Source organism: Microcebus murinus, chromosome 10, assembly GCF_040939455.1.
Source record: "Microcebus murinus isolate Inina chromosome 10, M.murinus_Inina_mat1.0, whole genome shotgun sequence".
In the NCBI taxonomy this organism is placed as follows: Eukaryota; Metazoa; Chordata; class Mammalia; order Primates; family Cheirogaleidae; genus Microcebus; species Microcebus murinus.
Genome location: NC_134113.1, coordinates 45,579,764 through 45,604,997, shown reverse-complemented (window position 1 = coordinate 45,604,997; position 25,234 = coordinate 45,579,764). Strand labels below are relative to the sequence as shown.

At 37.0% G+C, this 25,234-nt stretch overlaps 1 protein-coding gene and 1 pseudogene across 2 annotated transcripts in view; one reads left to right on the top strand and one right to left on the bottom strand.

The window, feature by feature from the left end:
- FRS2 (fibroblast growth factor receptor substrate 2) overlaps nt 1–23,084 on the top strand; it is a 104,826-nt gene extending 81,742 nt beyond the window's left edge. For both annotated transcript variants that reach the window (XM_012788716.2, XM_012788717.2), the window contains 5 exons: nt 7,317–7,408; nt 8,644–8,830; nt 9,639–9,797; nt 10,209–10,372; nt 13,225–23,084. In XM_012788716.2, the coding sequence (XP_012644170.1) occupies nt 7,317–7,408; nt 8,644–8,830; nt 9,639–9,797; nt 10,209–10,372; nt 13,225–14,175 (1,553 nt within the window). In that variant the 3' untranslated portion in view covers nt 14,176–23,084. The remainder of the gene's footprint in view (nt 1–7,316; nt 7,409–8,643; nt 8,831–9,638; nt 9,798–10,208; nt 10,373–13,224) is intronic.
- On the bottom strand, nt 12,066–12,503 carry LOC142873307 (ubiquitin-conjugating enzyme E2 variant 2 pseudogene; annotated as a pseudogene).
- Nucleotides 23,085–25,234: the final 2,150 nt, after the last annotated feature.

Below are 25,234 nucleotides of genomic sequence, written 5' to 3'. Positions count from 1 at the left end.
CCTGGGCTCAAGCAATCCTACTGCCTCAGCCTCCTGAGTAGCTGGAACTATAGCCGTGTGCCACCATGCCCGGCTAATTTTTTCTATATATATTAGTTGGCCAATTAATTTCTTTCTACTTATAGTAGAGACGGGGTCTCGGTCTGGCTCAGGCTGGTTTTGAACTCCTGACCTCGAGCACTCTGCCCGCCTCGGCCTCCCAGAGTGCTAGGATTACAGGCGTGAGCCACTGCGCCTGGCCTACCTTTTGTTCTTGAATGTACCCTAGTTACTTTTGTTGCTCTCTTGAGGGAGCATAATAAAACCATTTGCTGTGTTATGAACTTGGAGAAGTATATGCTGATGAGGTCACATGGTTGTTCATCAAAGTGTTTACAATACTAGTATATATTATTAGCTTTCACATAACTCAAATGTGATTTCCAAATATTAATCTGGTGGTCATAAATGCAGAATATCTAGTACCTAGCTTTCCTCTTTGCATAGAAGTCTGTGGTTGAGAAGGAAGAATCAGAGATTTGGGCGAAAATGTCACATTAAAAAAAGTCTCCTTTTAGGAGTTGGAAGATTGACCATGAATGCCTGTGCTCTAGCTGTTTCAGTCCCTTACTCATATTAAACCTATTCTTTAGCCTTATTGAGGCTGCCTATTCCTTTTTGCCTCCATTTTCTCTTATTTGTTAGCCCTTTTCTTTCTTTACTTCTTTCCTAACTGGACCTAATTGTCCATCATTTCAAACCCTTGTATTGCCAATGTCCTTTAATATCTTTGCCCTCCTACTCTCTGACCCTGTGTCAGCTGAACTGTCTATCCTTTGGACTACGAGCACAGCTAGCAAAACAGAATGATCTTGCTCTGCATCCTCCATTGAGCTCTCATCACAGCCTACTTAATAATTCTGCTGCCTTTCCTTGGGTAGCTCCTTGGTGACTAATCCTGCCATTCGCTTCAAGTCTCTCATTCTGCAAGCCTTCCCTTCTGTTTTACAAAGGAAATTCAGGATGGTAGATGTTTTCTACTTCAGTGTCTCTATTATGTTCCACCAATCCTTATTTCTTCCCTTTCCTTAGAGGATGAAGCATTCCACCTCCTGTGGGTAAACTTCTCAACCTGGACCCCAAAACTCACCTTCTCTAGTGTCCCCTTCAGTCTTGACCTATCAATTAATTCTTCTCTTTCCTTTGTTTTTTCCTATACTCTTAACCTTTTCTGACCTACTAATTATAAGCCTACATAAATCTTTGTCATCTTAAAATAAGTAACTCCAGCCACATAATCTTTTGAATCCTGTATCTGTCCACACCCTAAAACAGGGGTCCTCAAACTTTTTAAACAGGAGGCCAGTTCACTGTCCCTCAGACCGTTGGAGGGCCATTGGAGAGTGAGGCGCACATTCCACACGTGTGCACCATGGGCCCAGGAGGAGTCGGCTACTAAGCAGGACAGACAGTGGTGGCAGAAACACCCGGCGGGCCAGATAAATGTCCTCGGCGGGCTGCGTGTGGCCCGTGGGCCGTAGTTTGAGGACGCTTGCAAAATGCTCTACTCTTTCTTTTCTCAGCCAGTTCTTGAAAGACTAGTTTCTATCCTTTGGGGGCTACCTCCTTATTTTCCTCCTGCTCACTTGGTTTGGTAACCCTCTCTACCATGCCACCAGGGATGGTAGGGATGGTGCCCTCCTTCTTGATACTTTATTTTCTTAGTTTGTACTGTTCTGTCTAGTCTTGTTTTTCTCTTTCATTGGCTTCTCTCTGCTCCTATACTTAAACACATTTGTATCCTCCCAGAATTTCTTTCTTTTTTGGTGAGACAAGGTCTCATTCTGTTGCCCGGGCTGGCATCATAGCTCACTGCAGCCTCAAATTCCTGGGCTCAAGTGATCCCCCTGCCTAGCCTGTAGCTAGGACTATAAGCATAAACTACCACGCCTGTCTATTTTGTAGAGACAGGATCTCACTATGTTGCCCAGGCTGGTCTTGAACTCTTGACCTCAAGCTATTGTCCCACCTCATCCTCTCAAGTGTTGGGATTTCAGGCATGAGCCACTACACCTGGTTCATCCTTCCAGAATTTCAACCACAGACCACTCTTCATACTATTCTTGCACAGTGTCTTCTATTTTATAGATTTAAATGCTATATGTGTTCTAATAGTTTACCTCCTTCCTCAAACCCATACTTGTGTACTTAACTCTCTATTGCATATCTCCACATGGTCATTCTCTGGAATCTCAGTTTAACATATCTAAAACTGAACAAATCGTCATCACTTTCACTTGATGACTACTGGTTTTTTCTACCTCAGATAATGGAACCAGCACCTTTTATCTGCCATTCTGGGAACTGCCTTTTCCTTCCATTATACCAAGCCAGCTACTTGCTACCACTGTCTTTTCCTCCTAAATATTCCTTAAATTCATCCTTTTCTTTTTTATTCCCGCTGCTGCTGCTCTGGTGTTAGGTCTTTATCATATTTCATTTAATAGTCCCAAACTGATTTCCTTTGTGTAAACTCCTACTTAAATTTATCCTACAGATGGATGCATTTAAAATGCACATCTCACCATCTCACTTTGCTACGAATAATACATCAGTGGCTTTCCATCATGTGTAGGATAAAATCCTTTCTCCTTGGCACGGCATACAAGGCCTTTGTGTCACGTATTAGGCATTTCATTAATTGTTGTACTGAACTGAAACATTCAGTGTAGATGGACTCCCCGTGTAGATTGTTCAGTCCCTCGTATAGGTCACACATTGCTTAACGAACAGGGATATGTTCTGGGTAGTGCATTGTTAGGAGATTTTCTCACTGTGAGAACATCATGGATTGTACTTACACAAACCTCTTTGGATAGCGTACTACACACTTAGGCTGTATGGTATAGCCTTTTGTTCCTAGTCTACAAACCTGTACAGCATGTTACTGTACTAGGTATTGTAGGCAGTTGTAAGACTATAGTAAGTATTTGTGTATCTAAACATAGAAAAAATACAGTAAAACTACAGTATAAAAGATAAAACCAGGTTCTGTGTAGCATGCTTATAGGTCCAGCTACTCAGGAGGCCCAGGTGGGAGGATCGAGTTAGCCCAGGAATTTGAGACCAGCCTGGGCAACATAGCAAGAACCCATATCAAAAAAAAAAAAAAAAAAAAGAAAAAAGATAAGAAATGGTACACCTGTATAGGACAATTACAATGAAAGGCGCTTGCAGGGCTGGAATTTGGCCCTGGATGAGTGAGTGGTGAGTGAATGTGAACACCTAGGACATTACTATGCACTTCTGTAGACTTATAAACACTGTACACTTAAGCTATACTATTTAAAAATTTTTTTCTTCAGTGGCAAATTAACCTTAGTTTACTGTAACTTTTTTGCTTTATAAAAAAACTTTTTGATTCTTGTGTAACAATACTTTGCTAAATCACAAACACATTGTGCAGCTATTTGAAAATATTTTTTCTTTATATCTTTATAAGTTTTTTTTTATTTTTGTATTTGTCTTTTTTGAGACAGGGTCTCACTCTGTCACCCTGGATAGAGTGCAGTGGTGTCCTCATAGCTGACTGTAATCTCAAACTCCTGGGCTCAGCTCCTGAGTAGCTGGTACTACAGGCATGTGCCACCGTGCCTAGCTAATTTTTTCTATTTTTGGTAGAGACAGGATCTCTCTGTTGCTCAGGCTGGTCTCAACCTCTTGAGCTCAAGCAGTCTTCTTGCCTCGGCCTCTCAGAGTGCTAAGATTATTGGCATGAGCCACTGCTCCCAGCTTCTTTATATGTTTTTTTCTATTTTTAAAATTTTTTACCTTTCAAACTTTTTTGTTAAAAACTAAGACACACACACATTAGCCTAGGCCTGCACAGGGTCTGGATCATTAATATCATAGTCTTCCACCTTCACATTTTGTCCACTGTTAAGTTTTCAGGGGCAATAACACACATGGAGTTGTCATCTCCTATGATAGCAATGCCTTCTTCTGGAATACCTCCTGAAGGACCTGCCTGAAGCTGTTTTATAGTAAACGTTTTTTTAATATATAGGTAGGAGTGCACTCTAAAATAATGGTAAAAAGTAGAGTATAGTAAATACATAAACCAGTAACATAATTATTTATTATTATTGTTAATTTTTATGTATTATATCTAATTTTACATGCTATACTTTTATGCGACTGGCAGCACAGTAGATTTGCTTACACCAGCATCGTCTCAAATATGCGAGTAATGCATTGCATTCCAACGTTATGACTGCACCAACATCACTAAGCGATAGGAATTTTTCAGCTTCATTATGATCTTACGGGACTTCAGTGGTATATGTAGTCTGTCGCTGACCAAAACATTGTTCTGCAGCATATGACTGTATATCCCTACCAACACAAGAGGTTCTGCCCCAACAGCTAGCTCGTGAAGATTAACAGGTAGCAAGTGGGAGGATTATTTTACTGCAACTTTTGAGAAACAGTTTAAAAACATTCCTTCGAATCACCATCTTTTGTGGCAGAAGCCAATGCTTTAGTAACCTTTTAGCTTTTTAGATTTACAAAGAGGTTGGGCAGAGAATGAATACATAATTTCAAGGCAAATTTTTAAACTTTTAAATTCTATCAATTATCCCTTTATTTAAATTTTTTAATATTCTTTTTCTTCCTTCTATAATTAAACATTTAGTACTATTTTAAAAAGTAAACATTTATAAAACCATGTGTATGTCAAGCAATATACTTTTAGTGCCTTAGAAAATGAAGAATACAAGATTCCTGTCTTCAGAAAGATCACAGTGAAGTGGGTGGTGCAAGCAGATAAACATTACAATGGAGTGTGTTAAAGGCCACGATAGAGTTAGGGTAGGAGGCATGCTAGCCTCACACTAGCCTCAGGTTGGTTGTAAGATAAAGTCCCAGATCCCTAGCTTGTTCAGGATGCTTTATAGTTGGGCCACTACTTGTGTTCCAGCCTGCTCAGTAGTGGAGTCATACTGAACTCCTCACTTTCTCCTAAATGCAGTATGACCTTTATGTTTGTATGTACTCTTTTATCTGTCTCAAGTGCTTATTTATCTTTTGTTTTTGTGGGTTTTTTTTTTTTGAGACAAAGTCTCACTTTGTTGCCCAGGCTAGAGTAAGTGCCATGGCATCAGCCTAGCTCACAGCAACCTCAAACTCCTGGGCTCAAGCAATCCTACTGCCTCAGCCTCCCGAGTAGCTGGGACTACAGGCATGTGCCACCATGCCCGGCTAATTTTTTTCTATATATATTAGTTGGCCAGTTAATTTCTTTCTATTTATAGTAAAGATGGGGTCTCGCTCTTGCTCAGGCTGGTTTCGAACCCCTGACCTCGAGCACTCTGCCCACCTCGGCCTCCCAGAGAGCTAGGATTACAGGTGTGAGCCACCGCACCCGGCCTTGTTTTTGTTTTTGAGCATACTGTTTCTGGTCTTCTTTTAATTCCCAGCTCAAAGAGTGCTTCCTTCCCTGCCTAACCCAGAAAGCTAGTTGCTCCCTTCTCTGTGCCCACAGTAATCTGCTCATTTTCTAATACAACAAGTTTATTGTAGTGCATTTTCTGTTTGCGCGTGTCTCTCTCTCTCCATTTAAATCATAGCTCTTTGATTATAGACAAATAATTTTGGTATAGACAGTGACTTATCTTTGCACCATGATACTTAGCTACCATGTTAGATAGAGCAAAATATCAAATATTATGTGTCCTTTTTTTTTTTTTTTTTTTTTTTTTAATAGAGATGGGGTCTCACTATTGCTCAGGCCAGTGTCGAACTCTTGAGCTCAGGCTATCCTCTTGCTTTGGCCTCCCAGAGAGCTAGGATCCTGAGTCTTAATGAACTTTACCATTATATTTATGATTTCTTTTGGTTTATATACTAGTATACAAGTACTTTTTCATCTTTTTAATACTTATAGTTGCCAGGCGTTCTTCACATTTGTTTAGTATAGTCCATTTAGCTCACAAAAGGGCCTGAGGCACCTACTGTGAATGAATGTGGAATTGAGTAAGGTTTGCCCCTGCTGGAAAAGAGCTCCTAGTGGAGGGAAGAAGATAGATAAACAGACCACCTTATGACAATTTCTATTAAGTACAAAGTGTGGGAGATGCTATGCTACTGGGAAGCCTGGGGTGCTTTGGGGCAGGGGTAGAGGGATGATACATCAGAAGTGTAACTCACCAGTTGGTTTGAGTCAGGGAAGGCTTCCTAGAGGCATAGTATTCTGAGTTGAATCTTTAGAAAGGAGAGACACAGAAGGGGAGCAATGTGGAAGGATGTGAGAAAACAAGGTGCTTTGGGAAAACTACAGATCCAGTCTGGATGGAGTAAGGGTAGCGCTTGAGGCAGAGAGAAGGGAGAGTTTAGAGTCAACCTGTAGACAGGAATCAGATTGTGAAGGACGTTAGGTGATAACTAAGTTTTAAATTTTATCTTGAAGGTGGTGGAGATCCACTGAATAATTTTAAGCAAGTTTCAACCAGATTTGTAATGTTTTGTAGCTTCTGTGCTTCCTTCTTCTCTCCCTCTTTTTCAAATGTTGTCACATTCATTCTGATTCTTTCCCTTATTTGTAAGTGATGCTTTGAATTTTTCCCTTGTTCATTCAGAATGTTCCTGAACAGTTAATGTCACCTATATAACATCTTATCTCTAGCTTTCTGGGAAAGGAATATTAAATAGACTTACTATATCAATTTGTCACTATTCTGTGTGTTACACTACTGCTTGGATTTTGAGTTGTCTTTCTATCTTATTAAGGTATTGTTTGAAATTTGATTTTATGTCTTATTTATCAATGAACTGTTATCTTGTGGAGTACATAAGAGATACTAAAGTGTAATAAGAATTAAAATACCAGCCAAGCCAGAAGTCTAGCATCCCTTTAGTAATTTTTTAAGAAAAGAACATGAAATTCTTGATAAGTGACAAAGGATTAATTCTGTGATTAACTCTTAATTATTAATTAATTCCATGATTAACTCTTAATTAAGTAACCATAAATATTTCCATAGTATTATATGAGAGACCTTAAATTGGTTTGTTTTTAAGATAATTTTAGAATAGGCAGACCTTTGCAAATTAAACTAGAAATTTGAGATCTCTATCACATCCACCCCACAAAATTTATTCTTGTTATTGAGCAAGATTGACTAGTTGTGTGAAATCTGGCTTTAGCCATGTGCCTTGTTGGGCTTAATTTTTTTGCATCAAAATAATGTGTGTGTTAGATAATTTCTAAAGTATTTTTCTGTTAGAATTTTTATATCCTACATCGAGTAATTTTTTTCAAATTATTTCTCATGTAGTGCTCACATGGTCTTCTGAAGAAGCCATGGGTAGCTGTTGTAGCTGTCCAGATAAAGACACTGTCCCAGATAACCATCGGAACAAGTTTAAGGTCAGTAAAACTGGTTGAGTTATATATCTTACTCCCTAGTTGGATGCTCCTCTTTTACTACATTTAATATATCTTACCTTCTGACTTTTATCACTAGACTTTTATATTTCCCTTTTTTCCACTCTGCCTTTTCTGGGTTTAATAAATAAGGACAACTTTTTCTTACTGACAGTATGGAATTCTCTTTTTACTTTTCCATTGGTCTTCTGTATCTAATAGCCACACAGTTCTGGTAATACTGTCTTTAAAATGCCATTTTTCAGGGGCCTTTTCATGTGTGCCTGAACGATTTCTTAAATGGAATCTACCTCTAGTCACCCCGTGATTCATCCTGTAGTCACCATCAAGTTAATCTTCCTCTTTCATCATTCCTTAACTTGTTTGCTAAAACTTCTGTGGTTGGTGTTCTGTTACCTTTAGGCTAAATGCTCCCATGGCCATTTAGTGTCTCTGTCGTAATCTGACCTCAGTCTGCTATAAATCATAGCCTCTGGATCACACAAACTTGGGTGTAAGTCACACTTCTGTTACTTCATGGCTTTGTGACCTTGGGCAAGTTACGTTATCACTAAGTTTTAATTCCATATTTGTACAATGCAGTCTAGGATTGTTATGAGGGTTAAATAAGAAAAATAATATATAACACTTTGCTCATTCCCAGGGGAATAGTAACTTATCCATAAATGTTACCTGTTATTAGTCTTTGGATGTTTTCTGAAGCTCAGCAGTGTAAGACCTTTCCTTATATGAACTCCGTGCTAATCTTATTTTGATCTCTTTGAAAGGTACCTTGTTTGTACTGATTTAGCATTGCATCTTTATGATGTGTCCTACATCCCCTGACCCACTAGGTTTTCCCTCTTATTTTATTTCCTGTCTAAATTTAATTGTACTGAAGGTCCAGCTAAAGTCCCTCCTCCTCTTAAATGAAAGTTTCTCAAGAGCCTTAAGCCACAATTCCGGCCTTCTGCAGCCTCTTTTGCATTTATTTGACAATTAATCATACACAATTCTGTGGTGTTGACTTTGTGTTTGTATATATTGTCTCCCTAGTGGGAAAGTAAATTTATTACAGATATGAACTGGGTATTATACTGTTTTATAGTTCATGCCCTGCACATACATTGGTTGATGAATGAACTAACAAATGAGCACATAACTTAACCAATCAGCAACAAGGCATTTTTCTGAAGAATTGGTAAAATATTTGTATGGCTATCACCTTCTGTTTTTAGGTCATTAATGTGGATGATGATGGGAATGAGTTAGGTTCTGGCATAATGGAACTTACAGACACAGAGCTGATTTTATACACCCGCAAACGTGACTCGGTAAAATGGCATTACCTCTGCCTGCGGCGCTATGGCTATGACTCGAATCTCTTTTCTTTTGAAAGTGGTCGAAGGTGTCAAACTGGACAAGGTAGATAGAGCCTTTTTTTTTTTCCAAATATTATCCTATTTTAAATTTTGTTCTTTTAGTTAATCTATATATAGTATTTAAATTAGTATTTTGTTTTCCTCTTGAAAGAAAAAATTCCCAAAATAAGTGGATTACTAAGAAAAGATAATAAACTATATTCATTTATCAAGTGTTTGTTAAGCACATTTTCTATGTCAGAGATTTTGGCTTGTGTTAACTTTAAGATTTTTAGTAAATGATTAGTCCTGCTAAATTGACTAAAAGTGTCTTTATTGTTATAACTTGTTGGGGGAAGAACCTAAACTTTGGAGTCAAACAGAACATGGTTTGATTTTTTTTGTCACCTGCTACTTGAATGGTCTTGGAGAGTTACATGACTTCTGTTGTATCTTCTCTATAAAAGGAGAGTGGACATACCTATCTTACAGAATTATTGTAATAAGCAAGATAATGATTGAAAAACACCTAGCAAAGAGCCTATTAAATGGTAAATGATCACCTTGATAGTGGTGAATTGGGCTCCCTCTGCTGTTAAAAAGCAGACTAGTGTTAAGTGTGCAAATCTTGGTTTTTGTCTGCTTTGTTTTGGGCCATTTCCCTTAGACAAATGAAAATTATTCTGTGAACTTTTCTTTTGTGTTTGTTTTCAAACAGGGAAAATCATTAGTTTATCAGACATTTATGTAACAGGCTTTTTTTGCTACTGGTATATAGAATGCATGCATTATAGTTCTATTCCTTGGTAGGTATTCCTGTAGCTTTTCTAAAGGCATGATAGCCATTTTTCCCTTTTGGTGTGTATTTGTAGGAATCTTTGCCTTTAAGTGTGCCCGTGCAGAAGAATTATTTAACATGTTGCAAGAGATTATGCAAAATAATAGTATAAATGTGGTAGAAGAGCCAGTTGTAGAAAGAAATAATCATCAGACAGAATTGGAAGTCCCCAGAACACCTCGAACACCTACAAGTAAGTACCCATTTTCCCTCTCACATTTTTTTTTTCTTTTTTTTCTTTTTTTGTTTATTTTTTTCTTTTTTTTTCTTTTTTCCCTCTCACATTTTGAATTATAGACATTTGTGGATATTTGATTTATAACACACTAGAAGTCACCATTGGTTAACAGAAGTCTAATAGTTGTCAATTAAAAAAAAACTTAGCTATAGTTATAAACATTTCAAATATTTTTAAAATGAAAACATTAAATATCTTGTATTATCTAAAATGCATGAGGGTGCTATTTGTGTTCTGATTTCTGCTGTCTTGCCAGAAACACCTTTTTAAATCTTCTCAGTGCAGATTAGATTCTTATTCATTTTTATTCTCTCTGCCTTGCCCCATATCCTGCCTTTCTCCATATACAAATAAACAAAAATTCAGCTCCAGGGTTTGCTGCTCAGAACTTACCTAATGGATATCCTCGCTATCCCTCATTTGGAGATGCTTCATCCCATCCTTCAAGCAGACATCCTTCCGTGGGAAGTGCTCGCCTGCCTTCAGTAGGTGAAGAATCTACACATCCTTTGCTTGTGGCTGAGGAACAAGTAAGCATGTGCTCCTGTATTAACAGCAATAATGACTGGAGTTAAAATATTACTGTGCTAATACTTTTAACTTTTACTGTTTGTAAATTACTTCTATAGTGAAGTAAATAGGAAATAGCATGTATTTGCTGGCATGTGCTCAAATATATGCAAGTGTTCAGGGAAATGAAGCATAAATGGAATTTGTGGGTTCACAGGAGAGGTGCATCTATAGATTAAGAAAGACATAAGGTCCGTTCCCGTATAAGAACCTCCAATGGATTAAGAATTTCTGCTGCTTTTCATATTGTAGTCTTTATAATTATTGAACTACTTACTAGTAGGAAAGTATTGTTACTGATGTTGTTATGGAGCTATTTAGTGTTCCTGATTATTCTAGTTTTCATTTGTGGAAGTATCTGGTTGAACATTACCTCTGTATTAATTAATTCTACCTATCTTTTATAAACCATATGTTATTTACCATTAAGAGGTTTTTAGTCGTTTTTTTTTTTTAGGACACATTCCACATTTTATTTACATTTTAGCACTATCTTTAATCTCAGAATCACATATCTATGCACCTATTTCCTTTTTGTTGACTTCACTTAATATTAAATGCATGGTTTGTTAAACAAAGACTGTAAACAAATATTTATCATGTCTGTTACATGTAACACACAGTAATAGCTTTTAACAGAAACTCATCAACCCTCCCCCAACATTTTTTAAATTATAAATACAGGTATCAAAACAATCCTGAACATATTTTTTTTTTATTTTTTTTTATTTTTTTTTTTTTGAGACAGAGTCTCACTTTGTTGCCCAGGCTAGAGTGAGTGCCGTGGCATCAGTCTAGCTCACAGCAACCTCAAACTCCTGGGCTCAAGCAATCCTCCTGCCTCAGCCTCCCGGGTAGCTGGGACTACAGGCATGTGCCACCATGCCCGGCTAATTTTTTTTTTTTTTTTTTTTTTGTTCTATATTAGTTGGCCAATTAATTTCTTTCTATTTATAGTAGAGACAGGGTCTCGCTCTTGCTCAGGCTGGTCTCGAACTCCTGACCTCGAGCAATCCGCCCGCCTCGGCCTCCCAGAGAGCTAGGATTACAGGCTTGAGCCACCGCGCCCGGCCCTGAACATATTTTTGATACTACTGGTAGTCAGCACCAACACCGCATCAAAAATTAACAATTTGTGACGGTATTCATTGTACCTGCTATTTTAAACAATTTTAACTGCAGCTCTTTCACTAAGCAAGATGGATAAAGCATGCCATTTCTGTTTTTCCTTCTTGAGATTTTTACTTTTCAGAAAAAAGACATGCTTCCACTGCCATCCGCGTTCTCTTCATGCTTTCATCTTGTAATCCTGAATTCTATCTCGAGTATTCCAGGTTTATGTTTAAATGACAGTACCTTAACAAGAGAAAAAAAAATTGTGCTGCATTTTTCCTCCTGTTATCTGAAAACATAATGGTGTACATATATTAAATATATTCTTATTTAGTGGGTATTATAAATGTCCAGGTCATTTTTACCAGGTGGAAATTTTTACTTCCACCTGGAAGTAAAAATTTAAAAAATTTAAAATTTAAAAATTAAAAAAAAATTTTTACTTTTTACTGTGTGGGTACTTTGCACTGTGATATTTAATCAAGATGTTAACATGAGTAGAAGGTTGTTGATTCAAGATAAGTTTGAGATTCACGAAAATTAACCTTTGTATGCTTGTCCTTCTGGTGACTGTGGAAGCTTCATATTTTCTTTGGACATCATTAGATGTCTTAGCTCTTGAAGTACAACTTTAATGCTATATGAATTTTGCCATTTTGCTAATACCAGTATGTTCCATGCATCCACCATCCCACTGGAATTATTTATTCCATTCATATTAATTTTGGTTACAAATCTAACTGGTGGAGGAGCTTCTGGGTATTTAAGTCCACATTCTACTTTCAAGCTATATATTCTGTTTTCATAATTTGTCCTTGGTGGCCTAATAATCATGCCTATCCACCTTGTAAGTGTCATATCTTCATCATCTTCAAGGCCCCAGCTAACTATGCCATCACCGCCTCCTTTTTGTCCTTCTTCAAGTTCTTCCAACAAGCAAAAATTATGAGGAGCTTTAACTCCTGTGGAGACCACCATCTTCTGTGGCCCACTGCAGCTGCCCGCATGCATGGAATGTTTCACATCTGGTTTTTAGTGTTTTTAAAATAAATTTCTTTGTACTTTTTACATAGTGAGTTCTTATATTACTTACCATAATTATATTTTTCCCAATTTTGCATTTCATTTTTGAATCTTTAAAATTTTATGTATAAAGTTTGCCAACATTTTTATATTATCTCCCCAAAATGCCATTGAGCTTTTCCAAATAGTGATAATTTCTTACTTGGTGGTATCTATTTTATATCTATGTGTTTTACAGAACTCTTATTAAATCTAATAGGGTTTATCTCTTTATACAGTCAGATAGATCATCAGTAAATAATGATAAATTTATTTCTTTTTCAATACTTGTTATTTCTTATTTCTGAATCATGTTTTAATGCATTGATGAGAACTTTTAGAACTGCATCAAAATGATAATCCCTGTTTGGTTCTTAATTTTTTTTTTTACACAACACTTGTGTTTCACCATCAAATATAATGCTGCATGTTATTTTAAAGTAGTAATTCTTTTGTCAAATTAGGAAGATATTTCTACCTTCTTCGTCTTCTCCCATCTTTTTATTAATAAAAAATAGGTGCAGAAGTTTTTATGTACATTTAGAGAGAGAAAGTTAATAAAATTAACCGATATGGTCAGGCTTTTTTTGTTTTGCTTTTTAAGTAAATTACTCATTCACTTTCTGTTTCATTTTAGGTCCATACCTATGTTAACACTACAGGTGTGCAAGAAGAACGGAAAAACCGCACAAGTGTGCATGTCCCATTGGAGGCGAGGGTTTCTAATGCTGAAAGTAACACACCAAAAGAAGAACCAAGTAGCATTGAGGACAGGGACCCTCAGATTCTTCTTGAACCCGAAAGTGTCAAGTTTGTTTTAGGACCAACCCCTGTTCAAAAGCAATTAATGGAAAAAGAGAAACTGGAGCAACTTGGAAAAGATCAAGTTAGTGGAAGTGGTGCAAATAACACAGAATGGGACACTGGCTATGACAGTGATGAACGAAGAGATGCACCCTCTGTTAACAAACTGGTGTATGAAAATATAAATGGGCTATCTATCCCTAGTGCCTCAGGGGTCAGGAGAGGTCGTCTGACATCCACCAGTACCTCAGATACCCAGAATATCAACAACTCTGCTCAGAGAAGAACTGCATTGTTAAACTATGAAAATTTACCATCTTTGCCTCCTGTTTGGGAAGCCCGCAAGCTAAGTAGGGATGAAGACGACAATTTAGGACCAAAGACCCCATCTCTAAATGGCTACCATAATAATCTAGATCCAATGCATAACTATGTAAATACAGAGAATGTAACAGTGCCGGCAAGTGCTCACAAAATAGAATATTCAAGGCGTCGGGACTGTACACCGACAGTCTTTAACTTTGATATCAGACGCCCAAGTTTAGAACACAGGCAGCTCAATTACATACAGGTTGACTTGGAAGGTGGCAGTGACTCTGACAACCCTCAGACTCCGAAAACACCTACCACTCCCCTTCCACAAACCCCTACCAGGCGCACAGAGCTGTATGCTGTGATAGACATCGAGAGAACTGCTGCTATGTCAAATTTGCAGAAAGCACTGCCACGAGACGATGGTACATCTAGGAAAACTAGACATAATAGTACTGATCTGCCCATGTGAGCCTGGAAAGCATTATGTTGTTTGCACCTTTGTGAAATTTTTAAAAATGAAGATGCAAGTGCTTCATTTTCATTTCTAAACACTAACTCCTTTTATAGACTGATAAAATTTTTTTCTGAATATTTCATGTGCATCTTTAACTAAAGGGAATTAATGTAGAGCAGGTACTCCTTAAAGAACACTAATTTTCATTATATACTACTCATTGTATAGCAGCATTCCCATTTTCACAGTGCCTATTTAAAATGAGAGTTGAAGTGAATGACATGCTGGTTGATTTTTATCAATATTCCGGACTTACGCATATCTTTCATGTCTAAGTCATGGTTGGTATTTAAAACTTTTTATAAAGCCTCTTGACAATGTGTATTGCTAACAGATAACTCTAGGCTTTGAAAGTAATTTGTAGATTCACTGCTCACAGTATGTGGCCTCCAGCATGTAACATGAGGAATCCTTTATTTCATTAATTAAAGGCTTTTTGACTTGAGCCAAAACATATGTAAAGGAAAACAGAAGTACCATACCTCCTTTTATACCAGTCAGCTCCTTTGCCTTCAGTGTCATTAGAAAGAGTCCTACATCCATGAATATGGTTTACTGTTGATATATTGAAAGGCAGGAGGGAGATAAGATTTTCTGTTTACTCATCTCATGATGTCATTTGAAGGACATGTCCAGATAGATATCTTACTCAGAATTACAATAGGCTCAAGAATCAGTCTCAGGTCACTTTACCCAAAAACATTTGAAAATCTGAATCATAATCTCTTGAAAGATTCTCTCCTATAGATTATTGACAACACATTGTTTTCTGGAGGCATTGTGCCATTAGGTTTCCATTTATCTTCAGTTTTTTTCTTTGGTGTTTGGGCTGTCTTATTTTGTTGCTTAATGTCTTTTTCAATTTAAAATGTTTGTGCTTGTATATAGTTTTGAAATTGGATTATGTGTTCGTTGTTTTTTAGTTTGCAGTTTTGTCAAATTGTGGTTTTGAAGGTTCATTTGGAACTTACTGTTATACTATAACAGGGTTGCCCTTGTCCAGTATTTATTTATATACTGTTTACTTTTCAAGGTGATAAAAACATTATCTCAATTTTAAATTTTACTTGTGTCCATAGGTGATCTCTTTAGCAGCTGAGAAAAAAAAGGAAGATACTTTTAACATGCAAAGTTCCCTAAAGGTACTGTGTTTTCTCTGTGGGCACTCCCCCCAGCACTTTAGCAGTGATTCCCTCAGCTACATGGCTGCAGTTGTACTCTGCCCACTCTAGTGTTCCTCAGCTCTGCTGTCCTTTCACTTGTAGCTGGATCTTTGATTATTTTTTGATTCCAATGAAATGTTAATACCGTTGCCAGCATAGCATGTGCATTGGAAGCCTTGTAGCAATGAGATTGTGTCATAATTTTTAGGATTCAAAATGAACTGAAGTTTATATAAACTGAAGAGAGTCCATTTGTCATACTCTTGGAAAATTAAGGATGTTCCAATTTCCCAAACACTAGAGAATACAAGAGAAGATAGAGTGGAAAGAAGGCCAGATAACCTTGCAAAATATTTTACTGTTTTCTCTTGATATGAGGAAGTTTGAGATATCGATCTGGATCTACCAGATGTAACTAAGGTTAATTTAGCATGAAAAAGTTTTAGCGATATAGCATCCAACCTATTCAATAAATAATCTATCATAGGACAATGAATGGATTAGCAGAATGATAGAGTGGGGCCATTATTAAAAAATAAATTATTAAAGGTGTCTTTATTTTCAGTGCCATTTTCAGTGTCTTTATCATAAATCAGTATCGATATCTTTTATCATTTTGTGTGCATAGCAGAATTTTCTTTTCCCCCCTTTTTCTCCCCTGTGAACTTGGTGCTTACTAAAGTGTTCACTGTTCTCTTAAAAAGAGCAGTGGTATAGATGTGCAGTTTCCATTTTTAATATATTTTTCCATTTATCCTTTCTTCTGAGTAAATTGCTAATTGTGCCAAATTTATGTAATGGCTTTTTTAACATGGAGTAAGAATTATGATGGAACCAATGCACATGGTTTTCTCTGAAATAAGCAGTCAAGGCAGAACATTAATCTCCAAATGAAAGGGCTCATCTATTTATTCACTTTGGAGGTTGGATACTTTGTTTCCCTTCATCCTTTTCATTTTTTTCTTCCAGATTCTAATTAGTTTTTATATTTTTTAGATAACTCCAATATAATCATTACAGTTTATGCTTTAAATACTATGTGCTTTAAAAATGAAAATGGGACCAATTTGTCTGCTAAGAATTTGATTTTAGGTACTATAAGAGTATTAGGAAGATATATACAACTGGTGTTAATTTCTAGATGTCTTCTGGAAATCACCTGTGTTCCTATTTAATAAAAAGTAATTTAGAATACTCCTTGTCTTTTGAGTAGTCTAGTCATGGGCATTAGCTCTGTCCTGGAAGAATGTACCTATTACCAGGTGCATTTTAGAATGAGATATTTTATTGGCATATAATTGTGGCCATATGTCTCAGATTTTCTGAGACAGACCTAATTTTAGATTTTCTATTGATAGACTATGTGATTCTACTTTTTGGTTTTGGAAATATAATCATTGTTCATACGTTTTTCCCCAGACAGTAATCCTCTTTTAACCATATAGATCGTAATAGCATTTATCCCAGACCAGGGTTGAAAACTGATATTGGTAATACCTGTGTTTTTTGTTAGTGTGTTTTATTTCCCAGTTTCATCTTCCTTTAAAAATGAAAATATGGTGCCTTCCCTCCCTCCAGGAAGATTGGCAAATAGTTCCTTTTATTTACTGCTGCTGTGGAGTGATGAGATATGCACTTTACTCTTGAAGACTCAGCAAAAAGCTTTTTACTTCCAGTATATCCAGAATAGATCACATTTGAGACTTAGGAAAATTTGCCAAGTAATCTTTGTTTTTATAGATATTAATGTTGACCCCCAGTTCAATGTTATCAGAATAAGTCAAGCTTGTGTTTCTGTTCCCACCCCACCCCAAATCTGTGGCACAGCATATAAAAATGTACCTCAATGATGTTCTATTAAAAATGGGACAGGGGCCTTATGTTTTCATAATTTCCCAACAATGTGCCACCATATTTTTGCCTCAAGGGTTTTAACAAGCTAAAACGTACTTTCCAATTCCCCTTGTGCTGTTCCTTATTCATAATGCCCAAGTGTTTTGTGCAATGTGTAGTGTGTGTGTATAAATATATATTCTTGAAATAGACATACCATCAGAGACATCATTCAGAAGTAAGCGATGTATTGGCATCTCATTCATATTTCTGATATGTGAGGTATATGGTACTAATTACTTTTTCCTTGATGTTTGCCAAATTTGAATAAAGGCATTGGTACGAAATTATAGAATGTAAAGAAAATGTTTTTGGCTTGAAAATTTAACAAATATTTTATGACATACCACAATATACTCTGCCCAAACCAGCACCCTATCTATCTTTCCTGTTCTTTACATTTCTACTCCCCATCCCTACTTCCTCATTTTTTGGGGGTATAACAGTTCTTTTGTAGCATCATTATAATTGCAATTCTGACAATTGGACAATTATAGCATGGAAACAGACTGGTATTAATAGTACAGTAGTCACCAGTGTGCCACATTTGCATTAGTAAATGCAAAATATACATTTTATAAAGGACAAACTTTGTGTTATGTTTTTATTTTCATTACATTGTATAATATTGTAAGATTATTGTATGTCCTAATTTGCATTATAAATGTTTTTTTCCTACATAAAGGCATAAATATAGCAACTTTGTATAAAGGTAGCTTATTAGATTTTTAATTTTTTCTTTATAAAAGATTGTCTAACAGTGGGACTACCATTGCCAAATTGTATATGAAATATGAATTTTACCCCCTATAGTTGATTTCTTTTATAAACATTCCATATTTCTCTAATAAAAGACATAAGTGATACTGTACTATGCATAAATTGTATTTTAATGCTGTTTCATATCAGCATTTTAAAATTTTGGTTTGCATTTTTAATATTGGCAAAACTTAACCACTGTTAATTAAAATAAAACCTTATTGTATATGTAACAACATCATTTGCCCTCTATCCCTTCCACCCTTTGTCTCTATTTCTCCCTATCAGTGCCAACTTCATACATTTTGTAGCATGGCAATAAAATATAACTTTTACACCGAGGCCTAGTGTGGCTTTTTGCAGGAAGTGAGGATGGGAGGATTGTCCTCTAGTTGTCCTTTGCATATGACTTTTTATTATATAAGCCATGTCATCAAGCATGAGTTGTTCTTTCATATATGATGTAAACATGCTTTTAAGGACAAGTGTGAATGTGTTTTTAAGCTTAATTTTTATCCTGACAAATAAGAACTAATTTTGTATCTTTGGAAAAGTCAGAGTTCTTAAAGTACAGTTAAACCTTTATTAACTGGAGTACTTAAAGAATAAGCTAATAATTGAATTTGATTCAACAAGGGCTAACCAACACATTTTTTAAAAAAATCTTTATTGTAGAGTATTGGTATACTTTACTATCCTAAAAATTATAATATGTAAAATATGGTTTAATCTTAGATGACTTAGGATCTTGCGACGCCTTACTCTTGTCATTCTTGCATAAATATTCATGATGAGGTACTCAAGTTGATAATAGAAGCTGAGCTGACTATACACTGACCTTTAGCATTCATGAAAAACCGCTTGGTTGGGTAAAGTCTGACCGGAGTTTTTATGGTCGTTTTCCCCTTGTTGCTGAGAGTAGATTGCAATAAAACCCCAATAAAACTTTGGTTGAATACCTATTTAAAGTTTTACTGTATTTGTATCTCACACATTACTTGAAACTTTATGATAGAGGTTTTCTTAGTCTCCTATCACTGTGTCCATTTTCCAAATGAACATATAGTAAGTTAAAGATTATGTGTTTCATCAAAATGAAATTGTATGTAAATGACAAACTTTCACAGTTTTATCTGTGTGGTCATTCAAACTAGTATTAATAGTTCTCAGCACTGGGACTCCAAACTTGTTTTTAGCCACTGAGTGACACTGTAAAGCCTAGTTGACTACAGTTCAAGGTGGACATCATTTATACAATGAAGGAGATAGACAAGTCCACAAATGATTGGATGCTTACTATGTGCAAGACCCTAGAGAATACAAAATTGGTTAAGATGTGGTGGCAGAGACTATATCTTGGAAAACCTGGGCATTTGTTCTTAAAAATCAAAAACTTCTTTGGATTATTTCTGTAATTTTTCTTTGAAGCTTTTTTAAGGATGGTAGTTAGTCACGTGTTCTTTTTATTTAACAAATGACCATGAACAAGGCCCTGTGTATGTCCTTGTCCTCAAAAGAATTTGTAGTTTGGAATAGCTCTTGGAAGCAATGCCATTCCTTCCCCCAGAGAACTAAGCACTGGGACATATATGTAATGAATTAACTTCTCTCTGATTCCTCTAGGATGTTATTAGCTATGTACTTTACAACACTTGAGAAAATTGTCACTCTGATTCTTAATATAACTGGTGTGATACAGGCATGCACAAAGGGCATCTAACTCAGCCAAGGGGGGGAGGTTTTCAAGCAGAGCTTCTTGGAAGGGGTAATCCATCCAGGTGTTTTGATGAAAGCCTTTGTAGGTTAGAGGAGGCAAGGATGTCTTAGGGAGAAGAGATAGCCCATGCAAAGGCACAGAGGTATAGAAAGATCATGATGTTCAATGGCAGCAAGAGTTTCCATCTGACTGGAGCATAGACTGCAAAGGCAAGGTGGGGGGACAGAGACGAAGGGATCAATGAGAGGCAGATTACATAGAATACTAAGGAGTTTTTGTTTAAATAAGATGAGAGAACATGAAGAATTTTAAGCATTGGAGAAATGATAGTTTAGGAAGATTGCTCTGACAACATAAAGGATACAATGGAGGGCATGACATTTTAATAAAACAGGAAACTGGCCAGGAGCCTTTCTCAGAGACGGAGGCAAGACCTGATAAATGCCTGTGAGTATCATTAAAGGACTGTTTGGATTATTTATTGCTGTGCAACAAACCACCTTAAAACTTAGTCGCTTAAAGCAGCAATCATTTTCTTATTTCTCAAGTTGCTGTAGATCAGGATTGGCAGGGCACAGCAGAGATGGTTCATCTTGTGTCTACTCCACGTGCTATCTGGAAGGCTGGCTTCTTCACTTACATATTTTGTGCCTCAGCTAGTATGGTTCAGACAGCTGGGGACTGGCTGGAGCGGCTCAACTGGGTCATATCTGGAACTTCAGTTCTTGCTGTCTCCTGGGTTCCTTAGTTTTCTTCCATGTAGTCTTTTGTCTTTCTTCAGTGGTCTTTTTACATGGCAACTTAGCGTTCCCAAGAGCTGAGCTTTCTTGAGGCCTAAGTCCACAACTGGCACAATGTCAGTTCTGCTGTATTCGGTTAATCCCAGATTCAAGGGCAGTGGATCATGCAGAGGCATGAACATCAAAGGTGTAGTTTATTCAGGGCCACCAATACATGAGTGCCTAAAGGAGGAATAATCAACACCTCTGAATAATAAGGGGAATGACAGATGGAGGAATTAAGGATGACACCCAGTTTTCTGGCTTAAGTGACTAGGTAGTTGATGGTGCCAGTTCACTGAGATTAAAAATTTACCTAAGGGTTATAGGTATAGAGAAGAACATGGTGTGTTCCACTGGGGACTTAGTTCATGGTCTGTGGGCCATCCACAGACCAGGATATGTCCAGTAGGTTGCTAGATGGCTAGATGGTTTCTGTCAACAGCAATTTCCTCAGTAACAAAGCTGAGCGATCTTTTTAAAGACATTATAAATGGCAGCCTTTTGGAATACCCTATTTTAGACATTTCTCACAACTGTACAGAACAAAGTTCCAGGCAAACTAGCCAGGCTTAAAGTACAGAAATAGGAAACTAGGTATTTCTACCTTACTCCCTCATCTCCCATGCTGACATTCATCCCTTCCTGTGTACAGAACAGTGCTTATTGTATACCAAGCACTGTTCATATATTAATGCTTTGCAGCTTTAGGATAACCATAGGAGATAGTTTCTATTATTTCCATTTTACAGAAGAATAAAACAGAGTGGTTAGGTAACTTGTTCCAGGTCCCACCCTATAATTTAGAGCCAGGATTCTGAACCCTAGGTGCTTTGGCTGCAGAGGTCATGTTCTTAAACACAGTTTTTCTCATTCTACACACCTGACCTAAGTACCAAGAAGTCTTCTTTATCTCTTTACTTTCATCTTGGGTGATTCTCTTGCAGGATGTAATTATGAGCTTTTCCCATCTTCATTCCTGAGATGACTTCTCAGTTAATACCAGAAAGGCTTTTTACCTATTTCCTGATTCAGAAAAATTGATGATGTGCCTTAGTAGCCTAAAGGAGTGCTACTATAAGTGTAGTCCATAGACTGGTGGCTTCTGTCTGCAAACTGTTTGCCACCGGCCTGCAACGAGATAAATACAAAATTGAGATGTTTAAAAATGTATAGCAGTTGTGGCAACATTCAAGCCCATGATTTTATATTTTCTAAAAGTATTGGTCTGAGACATTGGAATTCTAAGAAAGCCCTTCACCACAGATATCTGAATATCACTTAACCCTAGGAGGTTTAGAGCTTGCATGATATCTAAGTCTGGAGCTGGGGAGCCACCTGGGTGGTACGTACAAGTTTGTATAATAGAATGCATAGTATCCCAAGGACAGAGTCAGGAAATACCTGTGATCAAAGAGCCCACCAAAGGACTGTGCACAAAGATACCCACCAAAGGACTGTGCACACAGTAAATACCTGATAAATGGTTGTTGTTATAACTCTTAGAGAAAAATGCATATTGTAAATTTTTTACTCTCTCCTTCCCCCAAATTGGGCATTTAAGTCTAACCTCAGTGCTTCTTAGCTCTCACATCCAACACATGCTTTTTATAAAAAATACTTTGTAAACTGCCATTACAAGTGAAAGCCATTGAGGATACAACCTACCCATATATGTAATTTTTAAAAATAGTTAATACAACACCTAATATAAAGGAAAGATAAATGGAAAATAATTTATAATAAAAGCCTAAGTAGTACTCAAGGATTTACTTAAAGAATATTGGAAGACAATGAATTGATTGAATGTTTGCATTTCCATGTGGAATCAGCATGAATGCAACAGTCAAATGCAGACTTCAAAAGCATATCATATTGGTGACTCTGATACTGTAAACAGTCTTGCCTTCAATAATGTGATTTTCCCCAAAATGGTTGAATAATTCTTAGTAAATTTCTCTCAACAATAAAATACAATCTGTCCTCAATCTATATGTACCTTATTGGTATGCCTAGAAATTTTATATGTATATTAAAACTTTCATTTTTAAAAAGGCCTGCATATATGTAAAACAGATTTAGGTTCTGTGCTCCTTACAGTTATGACAGGTTATTCATCTATGTAAATAAAACCTGTGTGGAACCTCTGACAATTCCATATGATGTGGAACAAAGTTTTATTGTGCAGGACACTCCATGCACCACCAAATATCTAGGACCCATGGTTCCACCCTCCCATACTGTAACAAATTACAGTAGTAGTTCACAACAATTTTTATAACCTTAAAGGGCTCCACATACCATGCCCATTGTGAACCACTGGATCCAGAAGGTATCTATAAACAAACAGAATCAACAAAAGTAACGAAATAATCTAAAGCAGTGTATTGCTTGGATACTGGTAAATTCTTTTCGTAGAAGCTTGGAATTTTGAATTGTGTAGTGTTTTAACAATTACAAAGAACTTTCACAAATATTTCATTAGCCTTACCTTAAAGATGATCTTAGCCTTAATTTCTGACTAGAGTGTCCCTTTATTGGCAAAGCACCAAATGTCAAATTGTGTGTGATATCTGGATATTATTAAGTTTTCCAGCCTTCTCACTACTACCCAAACAGAAGGAGTCTGGATGGACCCTGATTCGGTGTGGCTGTGGACTCCTGGTCCTTTATTTGGTTTCCCTCCCCAGGTATTCTCAGCGTTCCTGCGGAATGTTGACAAGTTCCATAACTCTGTGTTGGTGGTGATTTACCACTTCAACTAGTTATTTCACTCCAAATCATGACACCACCCTGGCCCCAAACTACCTCTAGTCATCAGATAAAAGTATCCTATGGTGCTTTCCTAGTTCCACATCATGCCAAGCACATCCAACCGTGGCTACAATGCTTAACAAAGTTCATTGGACTATTGGAGATATAACAATGATAACAATATCTGAGCTAACCTGAGAGCTTACTGTAGGCCAGGCACCGTTCTAAGCAATTTAGTCTTCATGACAGTTATGTGAGATAGGTATTATTATTATCTCCCATTTTGCACACCAGGAAATGGAGGCACATAGAGGTGATGTAACTGGAAGCTCGCCAATTAACAAAAAGCCAACTCACTGAAAGTGAATTCATACCAAGGGGAAGAGATAGGAGCACTGAAAGGAGAGGGTCACAAAGTCTGTGAGGCAGAGAGAGGAGGGCTTAACTAAGAGAAGCCAAGACCAAGGGGCACAGAGGAGATGAACAAGGAGAAAGTCAAACTATCACAGACAAGTGGATTCCCAAGGTTTCACTACCTCCTTAGACCCTGTAACCTATCTAATACAAATTATCATAAAATTTATAATTAGCTAAAAAGACATGTTTTTCATAGGCCAGCAAGTTGGTCACTCTCTGAAATGGCCTTCTGTGAATTGATTTGAAAAGCCTCTGGAACCCACCCAAGATTACAAAACTAGTATATATTATAAAAGAGTTGAAATTCAAGCTTGTGCAGCTTGGGTCTAGAAGCTGAGTGTTTAACCTCTGGAGTGTAGGAGAGGCATCAAAGGCGGGGGAGGTGGGAAAGAAGGAAGGGTCAAGAGATGCAGTGTAGAGAAGACAAATTTCTGGGGTCCCATCATAGAGGTCTGGCTGCCTCTGGCCTCAGCTCCAAAGTGGTAGGGCCTGCCTCCCTGTCCCCATCCTAATTCCCCTGTCTCTGTTCACCCTACTTGTGCAAAGCCTGGCAGGGAGGAGTATTGGTTTCCCTATCACCCACAGTCTCAGGCTTACCTGCCAGAAGACATGACAAATATCCCCAGGTCTGTAATTTTGCCCACAAGAAAAACAGCCTTTTTTCAATATTATGCAGGAATCTTAGTTTTTCATTATGACTTTTCTTATTCCCAAATGTGATTTAGGATCTGCCTATTAAAGTACATTTTCTGAAAGAAGAGCAAGTTTTTCCACAAAGAACAGAAAACTCTTGGTAGTTTCAAAATAACAATTTGTCCAGCCTGAACACTCCTTTTCATGTTGGACCTTAGGAATAGTATAAACCAGGGGCAGCAAACGTTTTCTGTAAAGTATCAGATAATAAATATTTTAGGCTTTGTGGGCCCATCCTATCTCTGTCATAATGACTCAACTCTACCATTGCAAAACTCTGCTACTGTATTGTGACGGAGTAAAAATGAAGGGGTATGCCTATGCTCCAACAAAGCTTTATGGACACCAAAATATGAATTTCACAGAATCTTCCTGTGTCATGAAATGTTCTTTTTATTTTTTCAACTATTTCAGAATGTAGAAACCATTCTTAGCTCTGGGACCATACAAAACAACTGGCAGGCTGGATTTGACTCTTCTTAGCTTGCCAATTCCAGGTGTATATCAACCCACTTAGAGTATATCTGAAGGGTAGAAACAATTGAAAATTGAAAATACCCATCAATGATAGCAATTGTCAAAAACTCAGGAGATCTAAGCTACTAGGGATGCTGAGGCAGGAGGATGGCTCAAGCTCAGGAGTCTCTAAAAAAAAAAAAGCTTAAAAATCCAGGAGCTTGCTAAATGATCAGTTAATCAAAGGGAGAAAAGTGGGTATGAGTGGATGATAGGAAACTAACACATTTTTTAAAGCACAAAATTTTGCTTTAGACATCTTAAGGAGTCGAAAGAAAATTAAGTTTGTTTTTAGTAAACTGAAATATTTGGGATTGATCTTG